The following is a 25,014-nucleotide window of genomic DNA, read 5'->3' on the forward strand; positions in this document are numbered from 1 at the left end:
GTGCAGGACAGAGCTGCTAATGTCAGCATCCAGGACCTGCTGATACTATACAGGATGTGGATGTGATATAATCATAAACATGGCTCGTTTCAACCTGTAACCCATGTTGTTAATGATGCGCTCCTTTGCCTCATTAGCGCCTGTGTTACTGTGGGTAGTAAGGTAGTTAGCCAGACATGCCGACAATTGCAGGTTACATTTGCACAGAATAACACACTTTTTAATGTTTTTTTTGCTCTTATGGTTTTAGTTTCTGGAAATGCAGTTCTTCCCAATTCTTTTTATATGGAGCATTGCTACTAGAGCAGAACAGACAGCAGTGGGTAGTGCTATACTATGTTACCGTGTATGTGTGTATTGTGTATCTGCCTGGGTTGTTACCATCTACTCCCTTTTCTTCCTACAGTACTGTAATGAATTCTTTCTATTCTAATGCCACCTCTATTTTTATCTCCCAAGGTGCATATTTAAATGTGTTTCTGTGTGTCTGTGGGTCACCCAGCTGTCAGCAGACATCCTAGTCAACCAAGGAAACTGAGAAAGCAGGAAATTAATTTACCTCTCTGATGTTACACGTCACATTGTTCCCCCAGAGAGAAAACAAAAGGAGAAATAATGGGAGAAACACTGGCTATAAAGTACAAAAGACCTGAATAGAAAGTAAGAGAGAGTAATTGAAAGAAACAGGTCTAGCGGCACACATAAAGTGTAGCTTGTCTGTTGTGCCATGTGATGCTGCATCTACGACACATTTCCAGGAGCAGAAGAGTAAAGCGCCAGTTGTCTGCTTATATTTTTATGCTTAGATCTGTCAGAAATCCATCTATAGTCATTTCAGCATCCACTGACAAAATGGCAAAATGTAGGGGACACAGGACTATTTAATTATGTGTGTGTGAAAGAGAGACAAAATGTCAAGCAAAGCCAATTTGCCAACACGTGATAAGCAGAGATAAAGTCCAAGCTCCCAATAGCCTGTAGCTTGTGGAAATAATTGTCCGATGACATTCCTGTCGCGGTGAAATGACAGCAGTGAGCACAGGGCCAGTGTGCTTGGTGATTAACAAAGGGCTGTCTGTGATTTGACACTGTAATCAGCACTCACAAAAGGAAAGGATATGTCTCCTATTCATCGTGAACCTGCATCATTCATGTCCTATTCCTCTGCTCCAGCTCTTGCCTATGATCGCTCGGTCTCACATTGTCTCTAATTTGCCTCTTTTTTCTCTGTTTTTACTAAATTGTCTTTGCCTTCATCTCTGGTCGGTTGGAGTTTGTATCAATCTTGTCTTTTTTAATTACTTCTGCCTCTTTTAAAAATCGTCTCACTTTCTTTTCAAGCAAAAAGTCAACTATTTTTTGCCATAGGACTCAAAAGCTAGAGGGACCTGCAGTCATGTATTTGCTCCTGGCAAACCAATCCATAACTGGCATGGGGTGCTGACAGTTTCTCATAATCTGTAAAAGACATCCTCTCAGCCCTGTGTAAGACAGACAACCTCTGCAGGGTGTGCTCTGCCTCTGCCCCAATGCAACCTGGGAAAGCGTCTACCCCCGGTGACCCTGAACAGGATAAGTCGTCTCGAAAATGGATGGATGAAAACACATCCTCTCCATCCTCCCTAACCTCCCTCCATTTCCTCAGTCTCAGATTTTTATAAGACTGGACAGGTGCAGGCTGGCGTTTCGCTACACAGCTGTTTCTGATTCAGTTATGTCCAATCAGTGATTGTCCCAGAAGAGATGGGTGACTGCTTGATGAGGTTTGGGGCTCAGGGTCAGTTGGGCATAGATTTTGTTTTGTTTGGTTGTTTTCTCAGACAAAAAACAAACTTTAATCATTTCCTTTAAAGGGCTTGAAAACATGAATATTTCTCTATGATATTTCAGGACACTTTCATTACTAAATAAACAACAAGCAAAATTCAATTTGGGAAAAAAACATTCTTAGGCATTATATATTCAAATCTTAACACTCAGGAAAACTGCTTCATCAGGCCTGTGTGGATGTGATTTGATCAGATTTGACTGACGGTGCAAACATTGTCAGCATTTAAAATTCAAAGGTTGCTCAATTGTGATTTATGCATGTAAAACCATGATTGATTTCTAATTGAACCCCACACAAACCAGTGAGGAAAGTGTAAGAAAAAATTGCAGAAGTTTGTCATGTGAAATAACTAAAAGAATTCTGGGAGGAAGTTGTGTGTTAATCTAAGACTCCGTCACTTACAGCAAGGAGCTGATCGAGAATATCGGTTTTCAGTGCATTGAAGAAGTAACATTGTAAGGCAGAGTAGACGAGAGGTTTGCTAACATTTATGGCAACCATCCTTTACATTATTCATGGTCTCACACATTGAATTTGTTCCATTTCTCAATGCTGCAGTCACATTTTTTCTGGCCACTTGGGGACTAATAATTGAGAATGTAACTGAGAATGAATCTCAGATGTGTAGCATCGTCCTGTATAAATTCTGTACTTTCTCCCTGATGCTGAGAGTATGCAGCCAAAGTGTTGTGTGCCAGTTGTCTAGGTTGTCTGTGTCACAGCCAGTGTGGAGACTAGACACCAAATAGTCCTACTGATGGATCATCCATCAGACACCACTTTGGATGCTCTGGGAGCAAGAGAGCAGTTCCTAATAGCTGTCTGGGCAGTTGTGCTGTGTGTGTGTGTGTGTGTGTGTGTGTGTGTGTGTGTGTGTGTGTGTGTGTGTGTGTGTGTGTGTGTGGCCCTTGAAAATGTCCTGTTCTCCTCTGCACCTTCGTTCTGCTCTGAATCTCACAGGACTGCACACTAGTCCTGCTGGTAGTTTTTCACACATGACACACACACACAAACACATGCAACAATTCACACGCGCGCACACACACATACACACTCCCAAAGACAGTTTTATCACTATTTCCCCTTTTATTTATCACCATTATTTCCCACAGCTGAGACCGAGGGGAAGTAAACTGCTGATTGTGTGTGCGTGCGTGCGTGCGTGCGTGTGTGCGCGCGCGTGCATGTGCGTGCATATGTTTACATGTGTTACGACTATATTGCAGCTCAACTTGTCCTTCAGCATGTGTATGTGTGCTTGTGCCTCTGTGTTTACGGCCATTGTCACTCAAGGCCACCAGAGCTCCAGAGTGAACATTTGAACTTTCTGTGATCAAACAGTCTCTGAGAAAGAAAATCCTCCCTCTGTCCTTCCTGCAATGCCTGTGAAAAACATATTCACATACCGCAGTACTGGATGTCTACAATAACTCCTGGTTCATAATTTCATCACTCAAGTCTTAATGTTTCCTGCACACATAAATGTACAGTTGGAGAATAAGTTGCTGCCATATTTTGAAAATGAGCCACTACATCCACTTCAAGTTCTGCAACATTAATGAGTCACAACACTTGAATTATTTAAGATCAAATTAAAGTAATAACAAAACAGTTTCATACAAATTACTTTTGCCACACTCTAATTCCCACTTAAATAGGACAGCTGTGATCAATCTTACAGTCTGTTGATAAAAGCTTTTATAATTATTGCTTTAAACACCAGATGGCTGATGCATGTCACTTTTAAAGAGACAAGAAGGTTAGCTTGGATGAGTCAGTCAGGTTTCCATCCTAATGTAGCACAAAATCAGCAAAAGGAAATGTGAATTAATGTGCGTTTCTGTGAACAGTTGGTGGCACTAATTCTTCAGTTAGGTGTGATTAAACCAGTGTGAAAGAAACAACTAGATTTTGTAATTAAAAGACCACCAGTCACACCTCAAACAGTGGAAAACAATCTGGAACTAGTGATGGAAATATGTCATTGTGTGTCTTCTCATCGGTCAACACAGATCTGATATTTTCGTCTGCTGCAACTTTTTGTCTCTTCAGTGGAGCAGACGCTTGAACGACAAATACGTTAAGAGCTTCTTTTACATTCGTGTCACATTCGGTTTTATGGATACAGCACGTTATTCCACCTCAGCCAAGCATTAAAACTTTAGAAGCGAAAACAAACTTTTTTTTTTCAAATATACAGATCTTTTTATGCACAGTGTGGAGAAAAACACTCATTGGTTCAGTTCCATTAAATGTCCAATTGAACAATGGAATTGGCTCATCTAAATGTACTGTATGTACATGCCAAATAATATAGTATTAATTAATGCTACAGTGAGTCAAACTGTCATAGTGTTGGAAATGTTGTATGATTGACAAGTGATCTCCGGATGCAGTTAAAAAAACACCATAACACAGGTTCACATACGACTTCCAAACACATCTAAAAACAAAAGTGATCATACCTGTTCTGAATAGCCACAGGCATGCCTTCCTGATTATACCCTGCGCCTTTTACATGTCTTTATAATATTGACATAATGACTTCTATAAATAATGCATACCCTTGAAACTTCAAAGACATACATGCTATTGTACTCAGTTGTATACACGAAAAGTGGCAGAACAAGTGTGAGGAATGGGAACCTCGTAAAGTGGGCTTCACTGTTAGTCAATTTGAAAATCACTTAATTAGAAGCATACTAATGACTATTCAGAAATTTCATGTTTTGCATTATGGAGGCACTAGGGACTGCCCCTTTTGCTTCAGTTTGACTGACCTCATGCATTCAGCACTGAGTCAGTTTGCTCCAAACTTTGTCATATGAAGCACAGATTAGCCTTCAACTTCAGTACAGTGTGAAACAGCTGAGTTTTAATGAGCTCATATTCTATCTGTCACCTAATCTCGCTCTTTAAGGTTAGACCTGTGTGTGTGTGTGTGCGGGCGCGCACGTGTGTGTGTGTGTATGTGTGTGTGTGTGTGTGTGTGTGTGTGTGTGTGTGTGTGTGTGTGTGTGTGTGTGTTGATCGTCACACACCACACACATTCCGTGCCTCTCCTCCTTCTCCATCTGTCGCCTCTTGACAAACACATGGTGTCTTGTTTGGCCGACTCAGCAAGGCCTCTGGCTCTGCGGGCTACATGTATAGTCACATACACACACATTAACACACACTCTACCATCTCTCATGCATTGTTGTGATGAGGAGAGGAAGTAAGGGTTTACAATATCTGAGACAATGAGACGGATAAATGCATCATGAGACACAGAATTCATAAGTAATTTAAGCAAAGAAAGACAAAAAATAAAATGGCACTCCTCCGTAATGGTATATGAGAGAGGGCACTGCGGCCCATTCACTTGAGGCTGTTGGCAGGTTCGTCCTGTGAGTCCTGAGATTCTGCCAGAATATTATCCTCGTCGGGAGACGACACGGAGAATAAAGACGAAAGAATGGAGGAGGATTACAGACCAAGAGCAGAGGAGAAGGCTGATGAGAAGAGCAAACAGGCATAAATACTGTTAATTATGAGCAGATAGAAATGGAGAATTGCAGACTCAGAGAGGGATCAACAGAGAGATGAGCGAGTGGTTCTGTACAGTTAATGATTTGGGTTCAGTATGCATGCAGTGTGACAGGGTAAGAATTGATAATAAATTATGATAAGTGCCAGTCTACTGCCTGTCACAAGGAGGCAAGTCACATGCACATGTCTAAGATTACAATTGTTCATTAAAGGGCCACACTGCTGTACAAAGTACAACTTATGGTACATGCAGCAATGCAATAGTGCCCACTAATGTTTCATCCCAGATTCTTCTTTCTTCAGGGAGTTCTGCACCAATTTTAAACTGGCTATCAAATCTGTGCCCGTATTTGATGAATTAGTGCAACATGTGGAATCTTACAAACATTAATTGGAACTGATATCTCTCCTTATGTCTCAGAACAACGTTTTGTCTCATTAAGGATCTGACATTGCCCGTTTGCGTTCATCTTGTAATTTACTGCCCTCTTTAGGCCACAGTAGGCTATTGTCTCTACAAGCTAGGTTGACCATGAGACGTTGCATCTGTCATTTCTGTCATTTTCATGGGTGTGGCCGTGTCCCGTTGACAAAGGCTGGGGCTTGTCAAGCGGAGGGTGGAGCAGCATTTTTTGGAAGTTTGCACATGCACATTGTGTATAGGATCTTTAATGGGTGACTAGCCAGAGCCAAATTGAGCTTGTCAAGCTGCCCTTGACTCAGCTTCCACTGTTCTGAGATCAGTTATGATATTGCACACATTATTATACACATGCACAGATGCATGTGGAAACTAAATTGTGCAGTACAAAATGACTTCAACAGTCTTTTCTTTTTAAGTCAGCAGTATCAAGTAAATGGCTAAACAACGTAGCTCATTTTGTTTGCATTTGCTCTGGAAATGTAGTTTGTTCATTAAGAGAGGAACAGAGTAACAATGTGGTTCTCTGTGCAAGATCTGCAGTAAGTTTGAGAAGTCTGAGGCAGGAAAATAAATGATTCAGCATTGTCACTGGAGTATGTAATTGAAGTGTGTAAATATTTTGAACATTATCATAGAAGTGACTTTTTAGATATATTTCCTCTATTCTGCACATTTAATGTTTACTGACAGTTCAAATGAATGATCCTAATACTTCCTCAGCCAGGTAGGAGCGCAGAAAGGGGAAAATGTTCAGGCAGAGTGCAGGAAGATGCAGGAGAGAGACTTTCAGCACAGCAAAGACTAGATCAGGCCCTGAACTTAAGAGAGGTTTGCTACTAGCACTGTCATGAAAAGGATTGGTTTAGTCTGGTCCATTTTTCTCGTTGGTGTAGTAAACAGCTGAATTGCACATTGGGATGATGGTTTATGGGGGGTGGGAGGTAGTGGGGATTGTAGTTGGTTCTGCAGCTCTGCTTTCCTCTGTAAAAGTCACAGCACGCCACTGCTGCAGCATAATCCACTTCTCCATTGTCCACATGAAAGCTTAATATGTTGGAGTTCAAGGACTTGAAGTTTCAGCAGAACTTTGAGGATGGATTTTGAGTGTAATAACGTGAGATGGAAGCAGAAATACTTGCAAAAAGAATAAACCTGCATTCATTGTTTTTTTTGGGCGTCATGGGGGCAGTGGAATCAGTGACATATTATCATCTTATGAAGTTGATATTTACACATCTACCAGATACAGAGCAACATCTACATTTATTTGAAGGTTTCTAGCCTATGATGAATGTAAGTCCAATATTAACTCTCCTTTGAGCTCTGTTTTTAATCTTTACCAACTCCTGAAGAAAGGCTCTTTAGTTACTAATTGCTCCAGTATGTTCAGGAACTAGTCAAGAACTGTGTCTGTTGGCTGTTTGGTGCTGGGGAGGTAGTGTAGCTAGCCTACCAAAAACAGCTGGCGGCTCCAGCTGGAAGTGATGCTGATGAGAGTGGCGAGACTGAACCAAAACACTGCAGCCCAGCTGCAGGCCATAAAACCAAAACAATGGGCTGACAGAGGCTAAAAAGCTCAGTAGACCTGAGGGGAACTGCAGTGTTGGGTGTTAATTCTCTGTAGGTTCATCACAGAGAATGACAGCCTAACCCTAACCCAGCTTAAATGCAGTTTATTTATGCTGTTGACCTGTGTAATGACCTGTACTCTGCCTCATGCACTTGGTGTTTGGATTACCAAGATGGTTTAGCCATATAAGGTGTCAGTAGCGATAATGATACAAACACAGATGTGTACACACACACACACACACACACACACACTCTCTCTCTCTCTCTCTCTCTCTCTATCTCTCTCTCTCTCACACAAACACACACACAAACCAGTTTGTGACACACTAATTACAATGGTTGTAGTAATGCAGGCTTATGTGACATGTTGATGTGCTAATTTTTGTAGCATAGTCATTACGCTGTCACATGTGCTCTCCTGTAGTGAGTTGGTCATATTCTCATGTGACACCTTTTCATCCAAACAACATCATGCATGCATCAACACTTGAGCCCTTCTCTAGAACTACACATTGTGTGAACCTGTGCACCCTGGGTCTGGTTACGTGCTGACACTATCTAGGTTTTCAGGAAGTAACACTTGGGTACAGAGAACCCTGGAGAGAGACAAGAAAGGACAGAACATAAAGGAACTTATGTTGGGTGAGAAAGTTGGTGTAGGGTTACCTGAGTGAGACACCACTACAGTAGCCTTATATGAACTGATATAGAGTAACTGCATTAACACATGGCTGTGCAAATACACATACTGTACCCCAGCTGTCTAATGCAGCTAAACTGCAGTAGCTGTATGTGGGGAAAAAGCAAGGTCAGGCATTCGGGCCTGTAATAATAAAACAGCCATAAGCGAAATATTATCCTTGATGAAATTTAAGAGTTTTCAGGCTCTCACTCATTATTTCCAAATGCAATAAAAAAATCATCAGTAGCTATGCTGTATTTCATTAAAAAAACCCTGAAATTTTAACAGAAATCCACTGATCTGAGGCATTAAGTGTCATTTGCTGTACCATAATGGAATCTATCACATTACTCTACAACATCAGTTTTCTAGTCTACCACTGTTACTGTAAGTATAACAGTATATATTTAGTATAATTAGGGTATAAGAAGGATTTATACTATTATTCATATGAAGAAAATAACCGGGATTTGAGGAATACTACATAAGGGAAATTCAGATAGGGTTGCAATTTCTCTGTGACAGAGAATTGAATTGTATTCACTTACTGCTCATAATACTTACTTACTTATAATTGTCTAAACATCTTGCTTGGTTTAAAAAGGATTTGTCATCCGTTGCTGCCAATTCTGGTTGTGCGCAGTCTTCACCACTGAGCTGAGCAGCACCCTTTTCCTTTAACATGATATACTTCTGTATATGGGTGCATGTTTGTGTGTGTCTATATATCATTTTATGTGAGCATTACTTATATGGGAGCAATTTTTCCTGCCTCACTGCAGTGTTGGAGAAATAACTCTCTTCTGTTAGCTTCCCTGTGAGGAACAGACAGCATGCTGCAGTAAACTTATCTTAAGGTAATAAGCCACCACCGTCTGTGGTTTGTTTGACTGCTCTGTCGTTGATATGCTACAACAGTGAGTCATGTAGATTTTACATTGAAAAACAGCTGTCAAGTAGGTCTAGAAAAATCCTTAATCACACAGATAATTCATTTTATATTGTCTACAGAGGAAATGGATAGTTACCTGCCATGGCTGGACAGAAATAAGAATGCCACCCAGAGACACTCAAATTATATTAACAGAAAACAAAGTCAAAAGAAGTAGCTCAAGAGGGAGACAAGAAAAATTACTAAACATTGACTTTACTGTCGACTCTTTTCCTTATGTTTATCAGGTGAAGAAAACACTGAGTGGCTTTATTTTATTTATGTACTGTGTAGGAACTTGGTTTTTACCCAAGATTTTTCGTCCAAAAAAAATCAAGAAAAACAATAGTGTTGGATGGAAAAAGACTTGGTCAGATGACACCAGACATTAACTTGGCTTGTAGACTGATGAAAACAAGAGATCGTGGGAATCAGTGTGTATGTAAACAAGACTTAGTCAAAACCTAGTCTTATTTATATACACAACGAAACAAGTATGAAATAGTGACTGAAATGCAGCCCATTTAGACTACATGTTAACCACCAGTCGCTTCCAAGTCGTTTCCAAGCCGCTGCTCTGCACTGCTAAAATCCTGATTTTTTTTTTTATAACTGCAACGTCGTCTGAGAAAATCACCACAAAAATAAATTAAAGACTCTCCGCCGCTCACTGAACAGAGTAAATGCAGAGAGAGTTGTGTGTCTTGCTTGAAGGACATCAGTGATGACTCTCTTCTGTGTAGCTAAGGTTAAAGTAGCTAAGGTTTGTCCAAAAAGTTGCAGGATTTTTCACTAGGTGCTTTTTTTTAAAAGAATGTCTCTAAATCTAACGACAAATGCGCTTCGTACACAACACTGCAGGGTGTAAACGTCCCCCCCCCCCCCAATGGAAACTGATTGTGCCACTACATTTTGAAAGAGCAACGGCCAATGGGGAAACTCCAACACTTGGCCAGTTGACCAATGGTCAATGGTAACTTTACGACTCCGTCACTTGGCGCTTGGCTGACCAATGGTGTAACTCGGTCACTTAATTCTATCACTAAGTCAATCAGTCACAGACATTCACAGCTATAGGGCTGGCCAGCCAATAACATGAATCCAAAGTAAAGAAAGAAAATGTCATTTAAAAACAAGAACAACACTATTCTATATTTTTGTGATTGTCCACAAATCTCATGAAAAGACTCAAACCAATAATGTGTTAGTCTGTCTGTCAGTACTTTCTTACTTACAGGTCACAGTTATATATTGTCATTTTTTATAGAGGCTAAGGAATTTCCTGAAACATCTGCCCACTGTAGTTTTTTTCACTCAAACAGAAGCAAAAGCTCTTGCAAGTATTTAGCAGCAGGTTAAAAATATATCGATGTTCGCGTCAACGAAGGAACATGTTAGCCAGTGTAACAGTGTGGCTCATCGATGTGTGCTTTTTTATAGTTTTTGAACAATTGAAAAATAAGATACAGCAGGCTTGTTACACAGACAATATTTGTTACTGGGGTTTTGGTCTTCACCTCTTCTTATTAGATACAGCTATGTTTCCTTTCTACCTTGTATATGATGTTACGATTTCCACACAGGAACTTTATTGCTAATTTTAGCTGAATGAGCAAAGAGAGGCCACTGCTGAGTCGCCTGCACTCACATTCTAGAGAGGGAAATTATACTGAATATGATGTGAGTAGAACAGAAACAGGAACACCTCATGATTATAAAAATGACTGTGCTGAGTGTTTTATGGATTTATGTTTACTGTAAACTCACTCATTGATCACTTAACATGACCTTCACCTCAGGTTTGTGTGTGAATATTTGTTTGTGAATGTACTTTCATCTTTGTAATTATACTTTGGTTTATATCAGTATGTAGAAATGTGTGTCACCATGTTGATAGTGTATAGTTCTATGAAAAAATGGGCTTGGATCAAAATACTGACTTGCAGAAAGGATCAGCATGTACTGTACAAGGGAGGTGAGCACACACACAGAAAGATAAAACAGAGGTGTGATTGTGATACAAGTTGTGACTAAATGTCAGAAAGGCTTGATGAGAGGATTAGACTCTAACTCGATACAGGTGATCAGTTACAGATTGCAGATTATCTAAACAGAACTTGATCAATGATAACATTCAGCATATGAAATTTATATTGCTTTTCTTCAAAATCCACTGTTAGTTCAGATCAAAGCGGATCTTCCATTCTGTGTTTGAGCAGAGTTATCAGTTTATTCTCTTATCATCAAGATACTGTAATAGGCTGCTAGGTCTAAATTCTTCCCTCCTGAAAATTAAGGTTTCATTTCAAATGTTTTTTCTACCAAAGTTATCCTTTATCTGGTCACTCTTTCCACTGTTTTCTACTTTTCAGATGAATTGTGCAGATTGCATCATTAAAAAGTGCTATATTTAGATACTTATTTTTAAAAGTTCAATCACTGCTAACCCGCCCATTGTCAACTGTTAAACAGCTAGCCCGCAAACTGCAGCTGGAGACAGTAGTCCTTGTTGTGCTCTGCAGCCTCAGCAAGCTTGGCATAGCGATCAGTCTCATGTAGTCAGACTGGCCATAATGGAGCACTGGCATAAATCCCAGTGAGCTGCCATATTGGTGGATTGTCAAAGAATCCATAAAGTTTTCACCATCCCTGTCAATCTCTTTGCCAGCCCTCTGTGTGTGCCTGTCATTTGGGGTGCACATGAGAGTGTGCTGCATGCATGTTCTAGTAGTCCAGGGTGTAGCATTGCTGCCAGTAGATGATCTTTCCATGCACTTGCCTTTATGTTGCCACCGCTCCCTTGTCTGCAGTCCCAATTAATCCCATTCAAAACTCCACATGGTCAGATGGCAACGGAATAGTTGACTGCTCCTTATTCTTCTCCTGGTAATACTTAAATTAGAACTATGCATTCGTCATACAACGATGAATTTCTTTCCCAGTCCGGCCATCATGACACTGTTTTGGCAATGATGCCAGGATGTTTGTTTGTGCCTATCTACAGAGTGTGAGTGTGACTGGACTGAGGTGGTGTGCTGACAGATAAAGACAAGAGCTACAAGAAGATAAGTTGTGTTGTTACAAAGGACAGTGGATGAGAACTCAGAAATAGTTATGAAGATGTGAGAGCCAGCGTAAAGACAGTTTATATGATTTACAAAATAAATGAAAATCAGGGCTTTACAATCAAAATCCAGACCAAGGCTATTTACAGCACTGAGGATGAGGATCTATAATATTGGATCTATATAGGGAAGATCACTTGTAAATGAAACCAAATGATACATGCAGAGCAAGTCTCATCTTCATAAGAATAAATGCAAGTCTCACTAAATTGACAACATCACCAACACACCAAGTGAGGAATTCTTTTCACCATCTGGTGCTGACATGACAAACAGAGCCTCAGCACATGAGGACAAACTGAGTTTTTACTAAACCTGTCACTTTTTAGAATAATCCAGCCAAAACACACCAAGAAACAAAACTGAGAAAATTATGTTGATGTCTGACCCAACAAAGACACATTCAAAAGCAATCTCAGGAGGAAAATAAATCTTTGACTCCCCGTGTAACCACTCAGAGCACACAGTCTTGCTTTATAAAAGGGACTGACAGTTATTGTAGAGAAGGAGCCACATCAAACCGCATTATGTCTGAAATACCAAGACTTGAAAGTTTTTTTCTGCAACATAATCAAAGTCTTAACCACATTTTAAACCACATCAAACACATATAGGTTCCACATCTAAAGTTCTCGTTCCCATAGCACCTCCTGTACATCAGGCTATGACCTGACGTGAGAGAGCAAGCGATGACATTTCTTTTTATTTGCTTTCAGGCCTCATCATTTGATTTATATGACAACATGACATTTCCGAGTTAATCTCTTATTTATGGCACGTTTGCCATTTCCATCTGAACTTTGGTGTTTCTTCATAAACAGCAGACACTTCTTCCTGCTTTGAAATTGATAGTTACTATCTTGCATGGTGCACAAATACTGTAGCTGTACACACACACACACACACACACACACACACACACTCACACTCATACACATTCGTTTCTCCATGTCTTCAGAGAACATCACTTTAGGTCCCCACAATATGAGTACCTGGATCACACACACACTCACGTTCAGGCGCACATATTATGGATGACGAAAAGGGATTTCATAAAAGTGTCCTGATGTGATGTTTTTCTATTTTTATGCCAATAGACTGAGGAACTTGGTGGATTGGAAAAAAACCCGACTGAATTGGCGAGGAAAGTGGGAAGAGGGAGGGACTGTGTTTGTGTGTGTGTGTGAGCTGGGGGGTGGAGTAGTTACTCAGCAGCAGTTGTGAAGGTCATTTTCCCCAGCGAGCTTTCAGTTGGGTCAAGCATTTTGTGTGTGTGTGTGCGTGAGTGTGCGTGTGCGTGTGTGTGTGTGTGTGTGTGTGTGTGTGTGTGTGTGTGTGTCCTGTAATATACTGAGCTGCAAAGAGAGGTGACGTTGGTAGACTGGCATCTGTTTGTTTTTGAGACACTTGAGAAGCTGTGAAGTGACAGGAAAGACTGCTTGGCACTACCGATGATCTCACAAGTGTGTGTGCATGTCTGTGTGTGCATTACAGAGAGACGAAGAAGAAGTTTGGACATCTGAAAAAAGTATTGAACTGTCAAACTGCAATTTTGAGTACCAATATCATTTCCAGCTATTTTACAGCGACAAACAATTTTATAAAAATGATTGTGTAAGCTGATTCCAATATTTTAATTGGACTTCTTTTAGACCAACAAGATTGTTTATTAAAAATCCAAAATGATGAAAAAATACAGGAAGAGTTTTTGGCTTCTTGTCAAATTATCTGAGGCTATGTCTACTACTACGTTTTCATTCAAAGCACAGTTTTAAAATGGATATGATCTCTGTCCAGAAACTGTTTTAGCTCCATATCAGAGAAGATCTCAATCCATACTAACACACCTGAAAATGCATATCACATGACCATTCACATACACTGGGCATGCACAAGCCTGTGTAAACAGGAAGTAGATTATCTACTCTGTAGTTGGGTAGTTGCAGAAAATAATACAACTGAGCAACAGCAAAGGCAGTTGTAGCGTTATAACGTACAATTTAACTACACAACAGCAGCTAGCAAAGATAACACGCTGGTAGTCATGACCAATAAGTCCCAATCAGGGAGTGTCTACATCATCATTTCCAAAGGTCTGCGTTTTTCATCATCCGGACTATAACACTACCCCAGAGTTTTCAAAATGGAACGGGGCCAGCAGCGTTTCAAAAACTCTGGAGTAGTGTTTGTTTGTGATTGGAAGCCAGGTATCAACGTAGAGAAATAGATGCATTTTAATTGCATTGTTTGGGTGTAAATGGGGAAGGGAACTCATGACCTCCTTGCATGAATCGACTAACATACAGTTTAAAATTGGAAATGAAAACAGATCATTCAAATAGTAAGGACCTGCCTTTGTCAAATAAGTTTTATCAGTGGCTTTCAGCTGCATGTCCACTAAATCTCATTTTATATATCTCCAGTCACTGGTACAGTTTGTGAAATCACACCATATCTGCTCTGAATGTTGATTCAAGCACAGGGGTGTATTTGGTACACCTCAGTGTGTCACACAGGAACAATGTCACACCTGTGGGTCTGTGTATGTGAAGGAGAGAGTGAGAGGAAGGGGGGGGGGGGGGGGTGGGGGTTAAAGCAAGTGAGTAGTGTTTGTGTGTCTGAAAGTGAATAGCTACAGGTGTCTCTTTCCCCCCTTGATGACGCAATATAGGACCCTAGTGAAATGGCCGAGTCTGCACATGTGAGGGAGAGTGTGTGTGTATATGTACAGTGTATATGTTTTTAACAGTCTATCTCAAGGGGACTTTGATAGTCCAATTGAGTTCTGAGCTTGTTTGTTTGCCTCCACACAGGAGTTGGGAAAATCCTCAGGTGGTTTTGAGTGAAGCAGCTGTGATCAGATTGGGTCACACAAATATCACAAAATACAATTTTTGCAAGCAAATTCCATAAAGAAAATGAACTTGGGTGGGTGTCAAGGGGACACAGCCCTGAGGGTTCTTCAGGCAGATCCTCTGGCAGCCGTCCGGTTGCTATGGCGCTGTTCACACACAGGAAGAGCAATGCATGAGGAGAGAAATGGGACTTTGCATTTAATTGTTGTGTTTGTTGCTGCTGTTTCCCTGGCTTATTCTATTCCCTGGCTGCTGTCAGACAATTACTGAGGCATCTCATCTACTCAGATGTCTTTGTCTCTTGTCTTGAATGATGCATTTCTCTAATTATCCTCTGCACAAGGAGTCGGAGACAGTCCATTTCAGCTATCAAACAACATTCACCCCTTTATTATTGTCGCCACTCTGACCCAGGCCAGTTCCACCAGATGTGCTGTGTGATTCACTGCGTATGTTTCTGCTGCATCAGGCTTTTATGTCGCTTGTATAGTTTTATGTCTGTGTCCTTCTCTGTCAACAGAGAGTTTTATCTTCACTGCCACGTGAAAACGTCATAATTCACACAGCTATTTTTACCTCAGTCTGTGAGAGTTTATATTGTTTGGGGTAAAGTAAAAAGAAAGCCAATCAAACATGAGCTCATTAGAGAAATGAGGAAATCAATAATGAAAAGCCTGACGGTAAAGCTGTTTAATGGGACAGATAAAAGGTAGCAAATCATAGCTTTATAACACTTACCACAGCAATAGTGCATAAAGGTGATATGGTTCCTGGACGTACCATCAAGAGTGAAACTACAATTTGTGCTCTACAGGAAACATAGCAAATACATACACTGTATTTAAAACACTTTCCTGTTGACTTTAGATGAGAAGATGGATCCCACTGGTAAAAAGAAGCCCACCCTTAGGCACATCTAAAGCTCACTAATTAAAATTATATAATTTGTTTGTTCAATACATACATATACTTACATGTAAAAGCAATATGCCAAGATAGGTTCACTGGCTTTGGCTTCAGATTATACAAGCACAGTATTGATCTAATCATCTAACTCTCATCAAGAAAATTTGCAAGGGAATTTCCCAAGATATGCAAAGGCAGCCAGATCAGTGACGTAATGAACAAATGGAAGAACAAAAAAAAAAAAAACAATCACATGAGTAAATGATGAACCTGCTTGGCACAAGGAAGAAATTATATGTAAAAAATGTATGTATGTAAAAAAACAAATGCATATAAATAAAGAATGTCAATTAGTCAATTAACCATTCATTTATTCAGTCACTCCCTCAGTCACTCAACCAGCTGGTTAGCTCCCTTACTAACAGAGAGGAAGAAGAACAGGTGGCCACAGATGGAAACAGAACACTTTAGATCAATATATTCTGGGAAGATGGCTGCTTTAGCTCTGTTTACTGAACTGTAAGACAACTGGAGAGGAAACTGGCTCTGGCTGTAGCTGGAGAGAAACACCAGCATTGTGGACTGTATGTTTGTTATAAGAACAAAAAAAAGCAATGCATATAGTATTATTAGTGTGGAGAATAAAAATAGAGGTAAATTGGGGAAAAGATGTGGCAGAATTGGAAAACAGGAGGCAAAGAACAAGAAATGCAGTATTAAAATATATGTTATGTATTTCCGTGTGTGTCTGTGCACAAAACGGAGCATGTAAAATTTGTTACAATTATAATTTTCACATTTAATCCTCCTTTCATTTTGAGAGATTACATTTCAATTCCAATGTCCTTGGCAACAGCACAGCAGGCAATGGGCTGATAAGCCTGTTTGAATTGAGATTTCACAGGGAGGGTGTGTGGTGAGCAGGAGGTGGGTAGGTGTGGGTGTGCATGCATGTGCAGAGAAATGAAATCACAAAATCAAGCATAGATAGAGCAAGGTCAGGGAGATTAATGTAAAATTATTAACAAGGTAGAAACAAGGGCAGGGAGAGACGGAGGGAGTCATACAGTAAGAGGAGGAGGAGGCGGGGCTTTGCACAAAGTGCAGCCTATCAGATGAGGGAGGGCAGGGCTCAGCAGACAGGAAGGAGGGAGCAGAGCAGCAGCAGACACAGAGGGAGAAGAAGCAGAGCATGCTAGAGGAGGAGGTAGAGGTGGGAATATAGAGGTAGGTAGACACAGAGATGCAGTGCCACAGTGAGCGTGTCTGCGAGGCTGTCTGTAGCGCAATTCTTCATCCTCTCATCAGGGACCATGGTGTGTTATGGAGCTACGATGTCCAGATTCACTGCAGGAGCAGGAAATGCAGATAGAAGTTCACCTTGAGCTTGAGTCCAACAGTGCCACTCTGGACCCTTGGGATTACAACAAATGCTCAGTGATCCTGCAAGCAAGAAGAACAGAGATTTGATCAGATCTGACAACCTGTGAAACTCTAACTTTTTTTGACTTATACCAAAACATCTGACAGAGAGGCTCTAAACGACCGAGCCAGGGTCAGAATTCAAACAGGTTCTCGGTTTGGCAGAAACTTGGCCAGCTGTCTCCAGAACTGACAGCATACAGATCCAAGATTGTGGCATCCACAGGTCACACTGGAGCCCCGCAAAGCCACAACCAAGCAGGTCCTGCAGCCCAGGAGCCCTGGAGCCGGCCTGACCTTGGACCGGCTGTCACCAGAACCCCTCCTGGCACCAGCAGAATCGTCCAGTATGTCTCAGACCTCAGGACGGTTCCACAACAAAAAGGCCGGCATACGGGCCGCAGTGATCCTGATCGGACTCCTGCACAAGTCTCGCAAAGCCAAGGAGAAGGAGAGGGAGAAAGAGGAGAGTGAAAGGTGGGTGAAGTTTGCCTCATCGTGTCGTCTGATGAGGCAGGCATGCTGGGTAGATGAGGTATGGCTTAGGGACAAACAGACGGTCTGCAGTGCAGTGTTAACCCAGGATTGTAAGGAAAACTTTATTAGCTTATAATGTCTTTGTTATTCCAGAGGCAGGGGGCACTTTGAACGCTTTGCGGTTCAGTGAGTCTGCAACTGCAGTTTTATTATAGGTCCTTTTTATTATAGTGTGCTTGTCTGTCTGTGTGTGTGTGTGTGTGTGTGTGTGTGTGTGTGTGTGTGTCTTGTTGACCGCACTTGTGTGTGTATCTGGGTCAGTGGAAATGACAGACTGAAAGGAGAGAGAAAGGTACTGAGGAGTGGAGGTGAATAGAGGTGTGCTCTGAGTGCTTTTGAAGAGCAAACGAGAGGGACTGAGAGGACGGAGGACAGAGGTGTTGAAGAGAGACAGGGACACGTCAAAGAAAACAAAAGGAAGCGTTAAAAGGAAAAGGTTCAGCGCAAAGGTTGTCTACTCATAGATTCATGTCTTTACAGTCCAGGTTTTAACATGTTTTTGCAGTGCACATAAGCATCACTGGGCACTTGTTGATGCCTGTAATGCTGGTGTAACAGTTTCATTCCTTAAGCACAAGGCAGAGGGAGCACACAATCATTGGTTGGTGAACTGGCTTAGAGTTCAATAGGTGAGCTGCAAACTACAGCACCATCCATTACTGCCCACTAACCTGCAATAAACAGCAGCTGTAAAAGTGATACTGAAGCAGTTCTTTAATTTATTAAGGACTATAAAGGCTGCAAAGCAAGCAATGAAACTGATGTTTCTGTTTCTAGGTAAATCTGTTGAGGATATGTGAATGCCTTTCGAACGGACAAATGCCGCCTTACTTCTTCAGAAACTGCCTCTTAATACGCACCTGTAAGGGGTGTGTTGTGGCCAGATCATCTTGCTGCTAACACTACCAGAGTTGGGTGCAGTCACTAAGATCCCTGAGAATATCCCACCTGGTAACAAACAGCATATGAAGTTGGCAGGGTCGAGACTGCCAACATTTCCCACCACTAAGCCTCCCCCTTGGACAGACCTGTTTTGGCTGAGCTAACATTAGCAGTCATGTGTATACAGTTAAACTGGAAGCTGAGCAGAAGGTTGCACATTGAGTTTGCCTTTTCAGTGTTAGTGGTGAAGGATATATACAGTGTGGTCTGGGTTATGTGTATATGTGTTTCTGTTGGCACGTGCGCGTATTTGTGTGTGTGCGTGAGTGTGCGTGTGTGTATGTGTGTTTGAACTGAATGCACTTTCTACTCTGTCCTAAGAGCCCGGACCAAAATAGTGGGTATCAAAATAGACTCTAACTCACTTTGCAAATGCTGATAAGTTTATCTGAGCTCTGGGTGTTTATGTGTGTGTCTGTGTATGTGTGTATAATTAAGTTTCAGACAGCATAAAATTAACCTCCCGGAAGTGAGGCCGAATTACCAACCACGTAAATCGGGCAACTGCCCCAGACCTGCTGGGGCCCCAGAAAAAAACAGGTTCATTGTGTCCCATTTGGTTTATAGCAATCTAATTAATGGTAATATACCTTGCCTTTGCCCATGTCAAGATGACATTTGGCTTGTTTCTCCATTAATGTACTAGATTATTATTATTATTATTCTTACTGGTAGTGTTAAATTACTATAAATGAATTGAATATTCCCTGCCATAGTTTCACATGCATTGCATATGTATTGAATATAACAAACATTTGCAACACCAACACATGCACATGCGCACGCACATACACATACAAACACACACAAACACACACTCTCTAAGCAACTGACTGGTATTTAAGGTGCTGTGCTCTGATTAAACAGAGCTGAGGAGATCAATAGATAAACAGACAGAGCACGTCACTTGGTTCAGTTTTTTTAGCCTGCTTTCTTTTCATGGTTGGAAATAGAAATTTCGTTAATTCCACCCCCCCATTGTAACAATCTACAAACAGAAGGGAAGTGAAGGGAGAGTCAACGAAAGAGAGAGAGCGAGAGAGAGAGGGAGGAGAGAGCTGCAAGCCATAAACAGCTGTTTCTACTCCAACCCCCCCTGCTGATTTTGAGTCATTATTGTGAATGCTCTGATTATTAAATGTAAATAAAAAAGGCTATGTTTGTGATGATAGTTCTGCTTAGTTTTAACTCACCATAGCCCCCCCTCAAGGTGATTATATCCGGGATTGGTAATTTCACAGGGTTGCGATAGGATGATCTGACTGGATAAGATCACCCAACCCTATTCACCACTAAAGCAAATGCCAACAGAAATGATAAAGACCTGTGCAAGGTGGTTTTCCAGCAAACAGGAATTGGCTGGTTTCTTTTGGCAACATATTTACTTGATAGCAACTGTGTACATACACACTTACTGCGGGGATGAGTCCCCAACAATTAATTTTCGCCCCAGGGCCCTCCAGTGGATGAATCCAGCAATGTCTGGATGCTGTGATCATGTCTGAACACAACAATATTGCACTGTCACACAGATGCACACAATCATGCACATAACACTTTTCTTTATCAGGAACACTTCTTACATGTTTGTCACATGCTTGCCATGTGATTTATGATTTCTGTTCTGTTATATTTGTGTTATTGCCTCATGTCAAATGACATGAAACAGCACAATCATGTCTGGACTGCAAAAATAGCCCAAAGCACTGCTGCAACAATATTCTACTCCTATCACTTCAGTTGTTGTGGCTGTAACACTTGAGGATGCAGTTACAATTGCTGAATTTTTAAGGTAGTGGCAGTTATGTTCAGGACTGCACTCCTTTCAGACTTTTATCACTCAACTGTATGCCATCCATGGTAGCAGGGCATTTCATGTCCTCCAAGCTGGCCTATTGTAACACTGAACATAATAGAGAATGAATTACTGACTGATTGTCATTATTAAAGCAGGGAACGCACACGATGTATGCATGCAATCTTTCTCCTTGCCTGTATCTTCTGTGAATTCACCTCCACAGCTCATTTATCTCCATCTGCAGGTCTGTTTTGTGTGTGTGTGTGTGTGTGTGTGTGTGTGTGTGTGTGTGGGTGTGTGTGTGTGTGTGTGTGTGTGTGTGTGCGTGTGTGTGAAAAATGATAGACCCACTCATTTATAATGCCAAAATATTCATACACAATCACAGTTTGTGGCTTTCACACATTATGAATTTGCCCCCCCCCCCCCCCCCCTCCCCAAGATAAAATGCTTTTAATAACACAGCTGACCATATATACCATCTAACAACATAACAGGGTATTTTGAATAGGCATGAGGCATAGTATAAGTTCAGTGCAATGTCAAAGTCATTTTGAGACCAAGATATATCTGTTTTAAAAACTGCAATACTTAATGAGTATTTTGTATAACCGTAATGGCCCAATGGTGAAGTACCTTCTGTTGATTATGGGGGGTTTGACAGTGATGGCACTGGCAAAGGCATGACCTTCACTGAAAATGGAGGTTTGAGGCTTGCAAAAACTACATTAAAATGTTCACTGTATAAAACTCATTCCCCAACAAACAAAATGTCCAGCTGAATGGCTGACCTTGTCTGTAAATTAAGCTACAGTAGTGATGAATAGATGCTTCATAATAAAAGCCCAAATCAATTCTATTTGCTAAAAGGCTTTACAGGAAAAGGTTGTCAACTTTGCCTTTACAGCATATGATTGTGAATTGGTAGTTTAATTCAGCGTTACATAATAAGAGTTACATAATAACACACACAGTTATGAGAATACATACTTTATTTTGGTCTTGTTTGGTCTTAGGTTATGATAGGATTTTTTTTTTTTAAATAAAGAGTTCACATGATTCATCACACTTAACCTAGCAGACCTCCTTTTGTTCTTCTCTATCAGCATTTCATCTAGCTGCCAGGGTCATTTGGGTTTTATTTTTTCAGCCATAAATCACTCAAGGTAGCCATTTTAAAGGGGGCTACTACTGAATTCAAGCCTTTCTGATAGTTTCAGTATCAAAAGCAATGACTGAAAGGATTTGGAACAAATCTCTCACATAGCTGCATCGTCATGAACACTTTCTCCAGAAAAGCATTTGTATGAAGATAATCAACATAACAGACTGGATTTTAAATGCACTCATTCCATTAAAATGTTAAGAGTCAAGAAGATCGACACCACTCACACATCTGTCCAGCAAATATGAGGCTATAGTGCCATTAGCTAATTAGCTTAGCTTAATATTAAGAGAGGAAACAAGGTTTATTAAACGGATTCAATGTTAAATAGTGAGCTTTAGAGTTTCTGTAGGCAGATTTTGTTGCTAGGCTAGCTATTTCCCCCTGTCTGTATGCTAACATCACAAAACAATCAAAAATTTGACTAATTACACAATGAAAGATTTATCAAAAATACATCAATCAATAGCCTTGCACATACACCATGTGTGTATACAGCTGCACTCTTACTAATGTGCACTATTCCTTTAACCAACAGGTCACAGTGACAGCAGACAGTCTCCCTTTCGATAAAATCCCTCTTTGGATCCTAACAAGGTCTTCCTCACCTTCTATATTATTAATAAGAACAACTGTCAAAGTAATGATGAGAACAGACATGATTAAATGCACTGATGATTCGGTTATTAGTCAGCCTACATGGACTTGGTGGATTAAGATCACCGGCCTGTGGAGGAGGACTTTGTGTCATGGTGCGACAAGTCCCTGCTAAATGTAGCAAAAAATAAAGACATGGGTATTGATTTTAGAAAATCGTCCTCTGCTGTTGCAAGGACTTATTAAGGGAGAGGAAATGGGGTTGGTGGAACATGACAAATATTTGGGCACTGCTCTGGAAAACTGAAAGAAACTGTATTTTAAAATCAATTGACATTCTCAAAATTGAAACAGCATCTTTTCAAGCTGACAAAACTGAACCCTTTATACATTTTTTTCCTGCTTTGATGTCTGTTTTATAGAAGGTTTACAGAAACAATCAGACGACTGTTGTCTGACATGGAAATCTTTACACAGCCAGAAACCTGCTTGTTAATGTGACAAGACAGCAGTTGGGGTGAGTCAGATCCAGCTCAGGGATATTTACAGCAAGCAGGTCCAGAGATTGTCCTGCACAGAGAGTTTGAGCTCTTGCCTTCAGGTTACTGCTACAGAGTGCCTGCTAGGAAGAGAAAACCCCTCAGGGTTGTCTTTGAATCAGTGTCCAACTACATTCTGAACATGGAAAACCGTATGTACATTAATAGCTGGCCTCTTGGCCACTTTTCTCTCTGTGATATTGCAGTGTCCACATATGTATTTGCACTGTATTCCTCCTCAAATCTGATATGATTTTAGTTTATTTTCTCCCATAGTTATTTTTAGTTTTTTTTGTTATGGTCTTACAATTTTCTGTTATTGTCCCAGTTATCTGATTTGTTTAGTTTTGGTGTTTTAAACCCGTCCCTTAAGAGAAGATCTCATCTAACAGTATTTACTGATCTATTATTTACGTATTCAAGGGTCCTTGATGTTCAGGAGCGTCTGTCACAGGGCATAAGGGCAGGAATGTAAATAGTTACACAAACTCTGAGTGCTGTCTCCTTTTGAAGGGCATGGTACACGTGTACAACTAGCATGCACAGTGTCTTTGTTAAATTGACAAGTTCAGGTTTAGACCATCTCATATACCATCCAGTGATGGGGTCTTTGTAACCGTGTCCCGCAGTGGGCATGTGTTTTGTGAAATGTTTGGGACCGAACAACTGACAGAGTAAATTACACTAGCAGCTGGTCACAGCTAAAAAAATATCAGAAATAACCTGACTAGCTTCCTCCAACAGTCAGCCAGCAACACTGCATCCCGCCAGGCTGTGGTCCAGAAGAGGGAAATAACACACACACACACACACACACACACACACACACACACACACACACACACACAATACAAAGCCTCTCTATACTTTTTACTTCAACAATTACATCAACATCAACAGTTTTGGAGAAATCCAAAGCTCGACAGACCTGCTGTGTCTAGTTACGGTTGCTATGCTATGATTGGACAATCACCATTTGTTCAGTTGTATGAGGTCAAATATTTGTTTGTTGTGTCAAGGCATTTCATTTTGATAGAATCATTTTCATTTTAACTTTTTGTTGTTAATCGATGTTAAAGATAAATGGAGACTCTTATGATGTTTTCTAATTTAGCAGATTCTAAACATTTGCACTTGAATGGAGAGAAAACCTTGTTCGAGAGCTTAACTACAGCTGACGTTGTAAAATGCAATCTTTCACGTTGCTTTTCTTGAACCCCTTACACAGTTTTTCCTTGTCCTGTTGCCCCTTCCCTCCTCTCGCTGTCAAACCCTCCTCCTGCTGTTTCACACAACTGCTTTTTATTCACTGACTCACTCGTATTTCCATTCCTGCGTCTCCCCCTGCTTTTGCTTCTCTACTCTCAATTACTCTCTCTTTCAAACTCCCTCTAGTGCGTTTCACTCCTTTTGTGATCACCAGTCTTGGGGGACTGCTATAGCCACCCACCCACCCACACACACACACACACACACATACACACACACACACACACAAACATGCACACATTGGATTGCACTTGAACTAACATGTTTCTTTGTATGTGAGTGTTTATGTGCATGTGCGTGACTGTCAGCCTTGTCTTGTGGCAATGGACGAGATAGTATTGTATCTAACAAGTGTCCAGAGACCCACCCAAGACAGCCCTATTTACCCAGCTCCGCACTGGGGATTGAGAGTGCTATTTTTAGTCTGAGATTCATTTATTCTCTCTCTCCATACCTCGCTCCACGGCCTTCTCTCTTTCAGCGGCCTGCCAGACATCCATTCATTCTGCGTCTCTATGTCTTCATACCTCTGTCCTTATACGTCAGGACCTTTCTGCTCTGCTTCGGTTATCAGTTAGTCTGAAGTGGTGAAGCTGGTTGAGAAGGAAAGTATTCAATGTCATTCTGACAGATGCTTAACTCTATTTTTTCCTATGACTCAAGTCTGTGAAACTGGGCGAGACTGGGCAATGATAAAGAGAGGAAGTAGGTCCCAGAAAATGAATAGGATTAAATGGGATTTATGGCATTTCCAGTGATATGACAGAGAGTGGTGATGTCAGGCTGCTATGTTTTTCACTGCAATGCAGCAGTGTGCCAAAGGACAGGACAAAAACCGCTCCTTAAATCAAAAGTTTTGAATCCTGATGCAGACACTTAGAACTACT

The 25,014-nt window shown here is 40.9% G+C and overlaps 1 protein-coding gene across 3 annotated transcripts in view; it reads left to right on the plus strand.

Annotated features, from left to right (window-relative positions):
* The first annotated feature begins 17,035 nt into the window (after nucleotides 1-17,035).
* Nucleotides 17,036-25,014, plus strand: part of rap1gap2a (RAP1 GTPase activating protein 2a) — a 40,449-nt gene continuing 32,470 nt past the window's right edge. For 2 of the 3 annotated variants that reach the window (XM_023408150.1, XM_087174471.1), the window contains exon 1: nucleotides 17,037-17,757. In XM_023408150.1, the coding sequence (XP_023263918.1) occupies nucleotides 17,630-17,757 (128 nt within the window). In that variant the 5' untranslated portion in view covers nucleotides 17,037-17,629. Of the gene's footprint in view, nucleotides 17,758-25,014 lie in introns of all 3 variants that reach the window. The other variant, XM_087174470.1, reaches the window with a different exon arrangement.

Source organism: Seriola lalandi, unplaced genomic scaffold, assembly GCF_002814215.2.
Source record: "Seriola lalandi dorsalis isolate HSWRI2012SDOR001 ecotype SW California unplaced genomic scaffold, Sedor1 jcf7180002054355, whole genome shotgun sequence".
NCBI classification, from domain to species: Eukaryota; Metazoa; Chordata; class Actinopteri; order Carangiformes; family Carangidae; genus Seriola; species Seriola lalandi.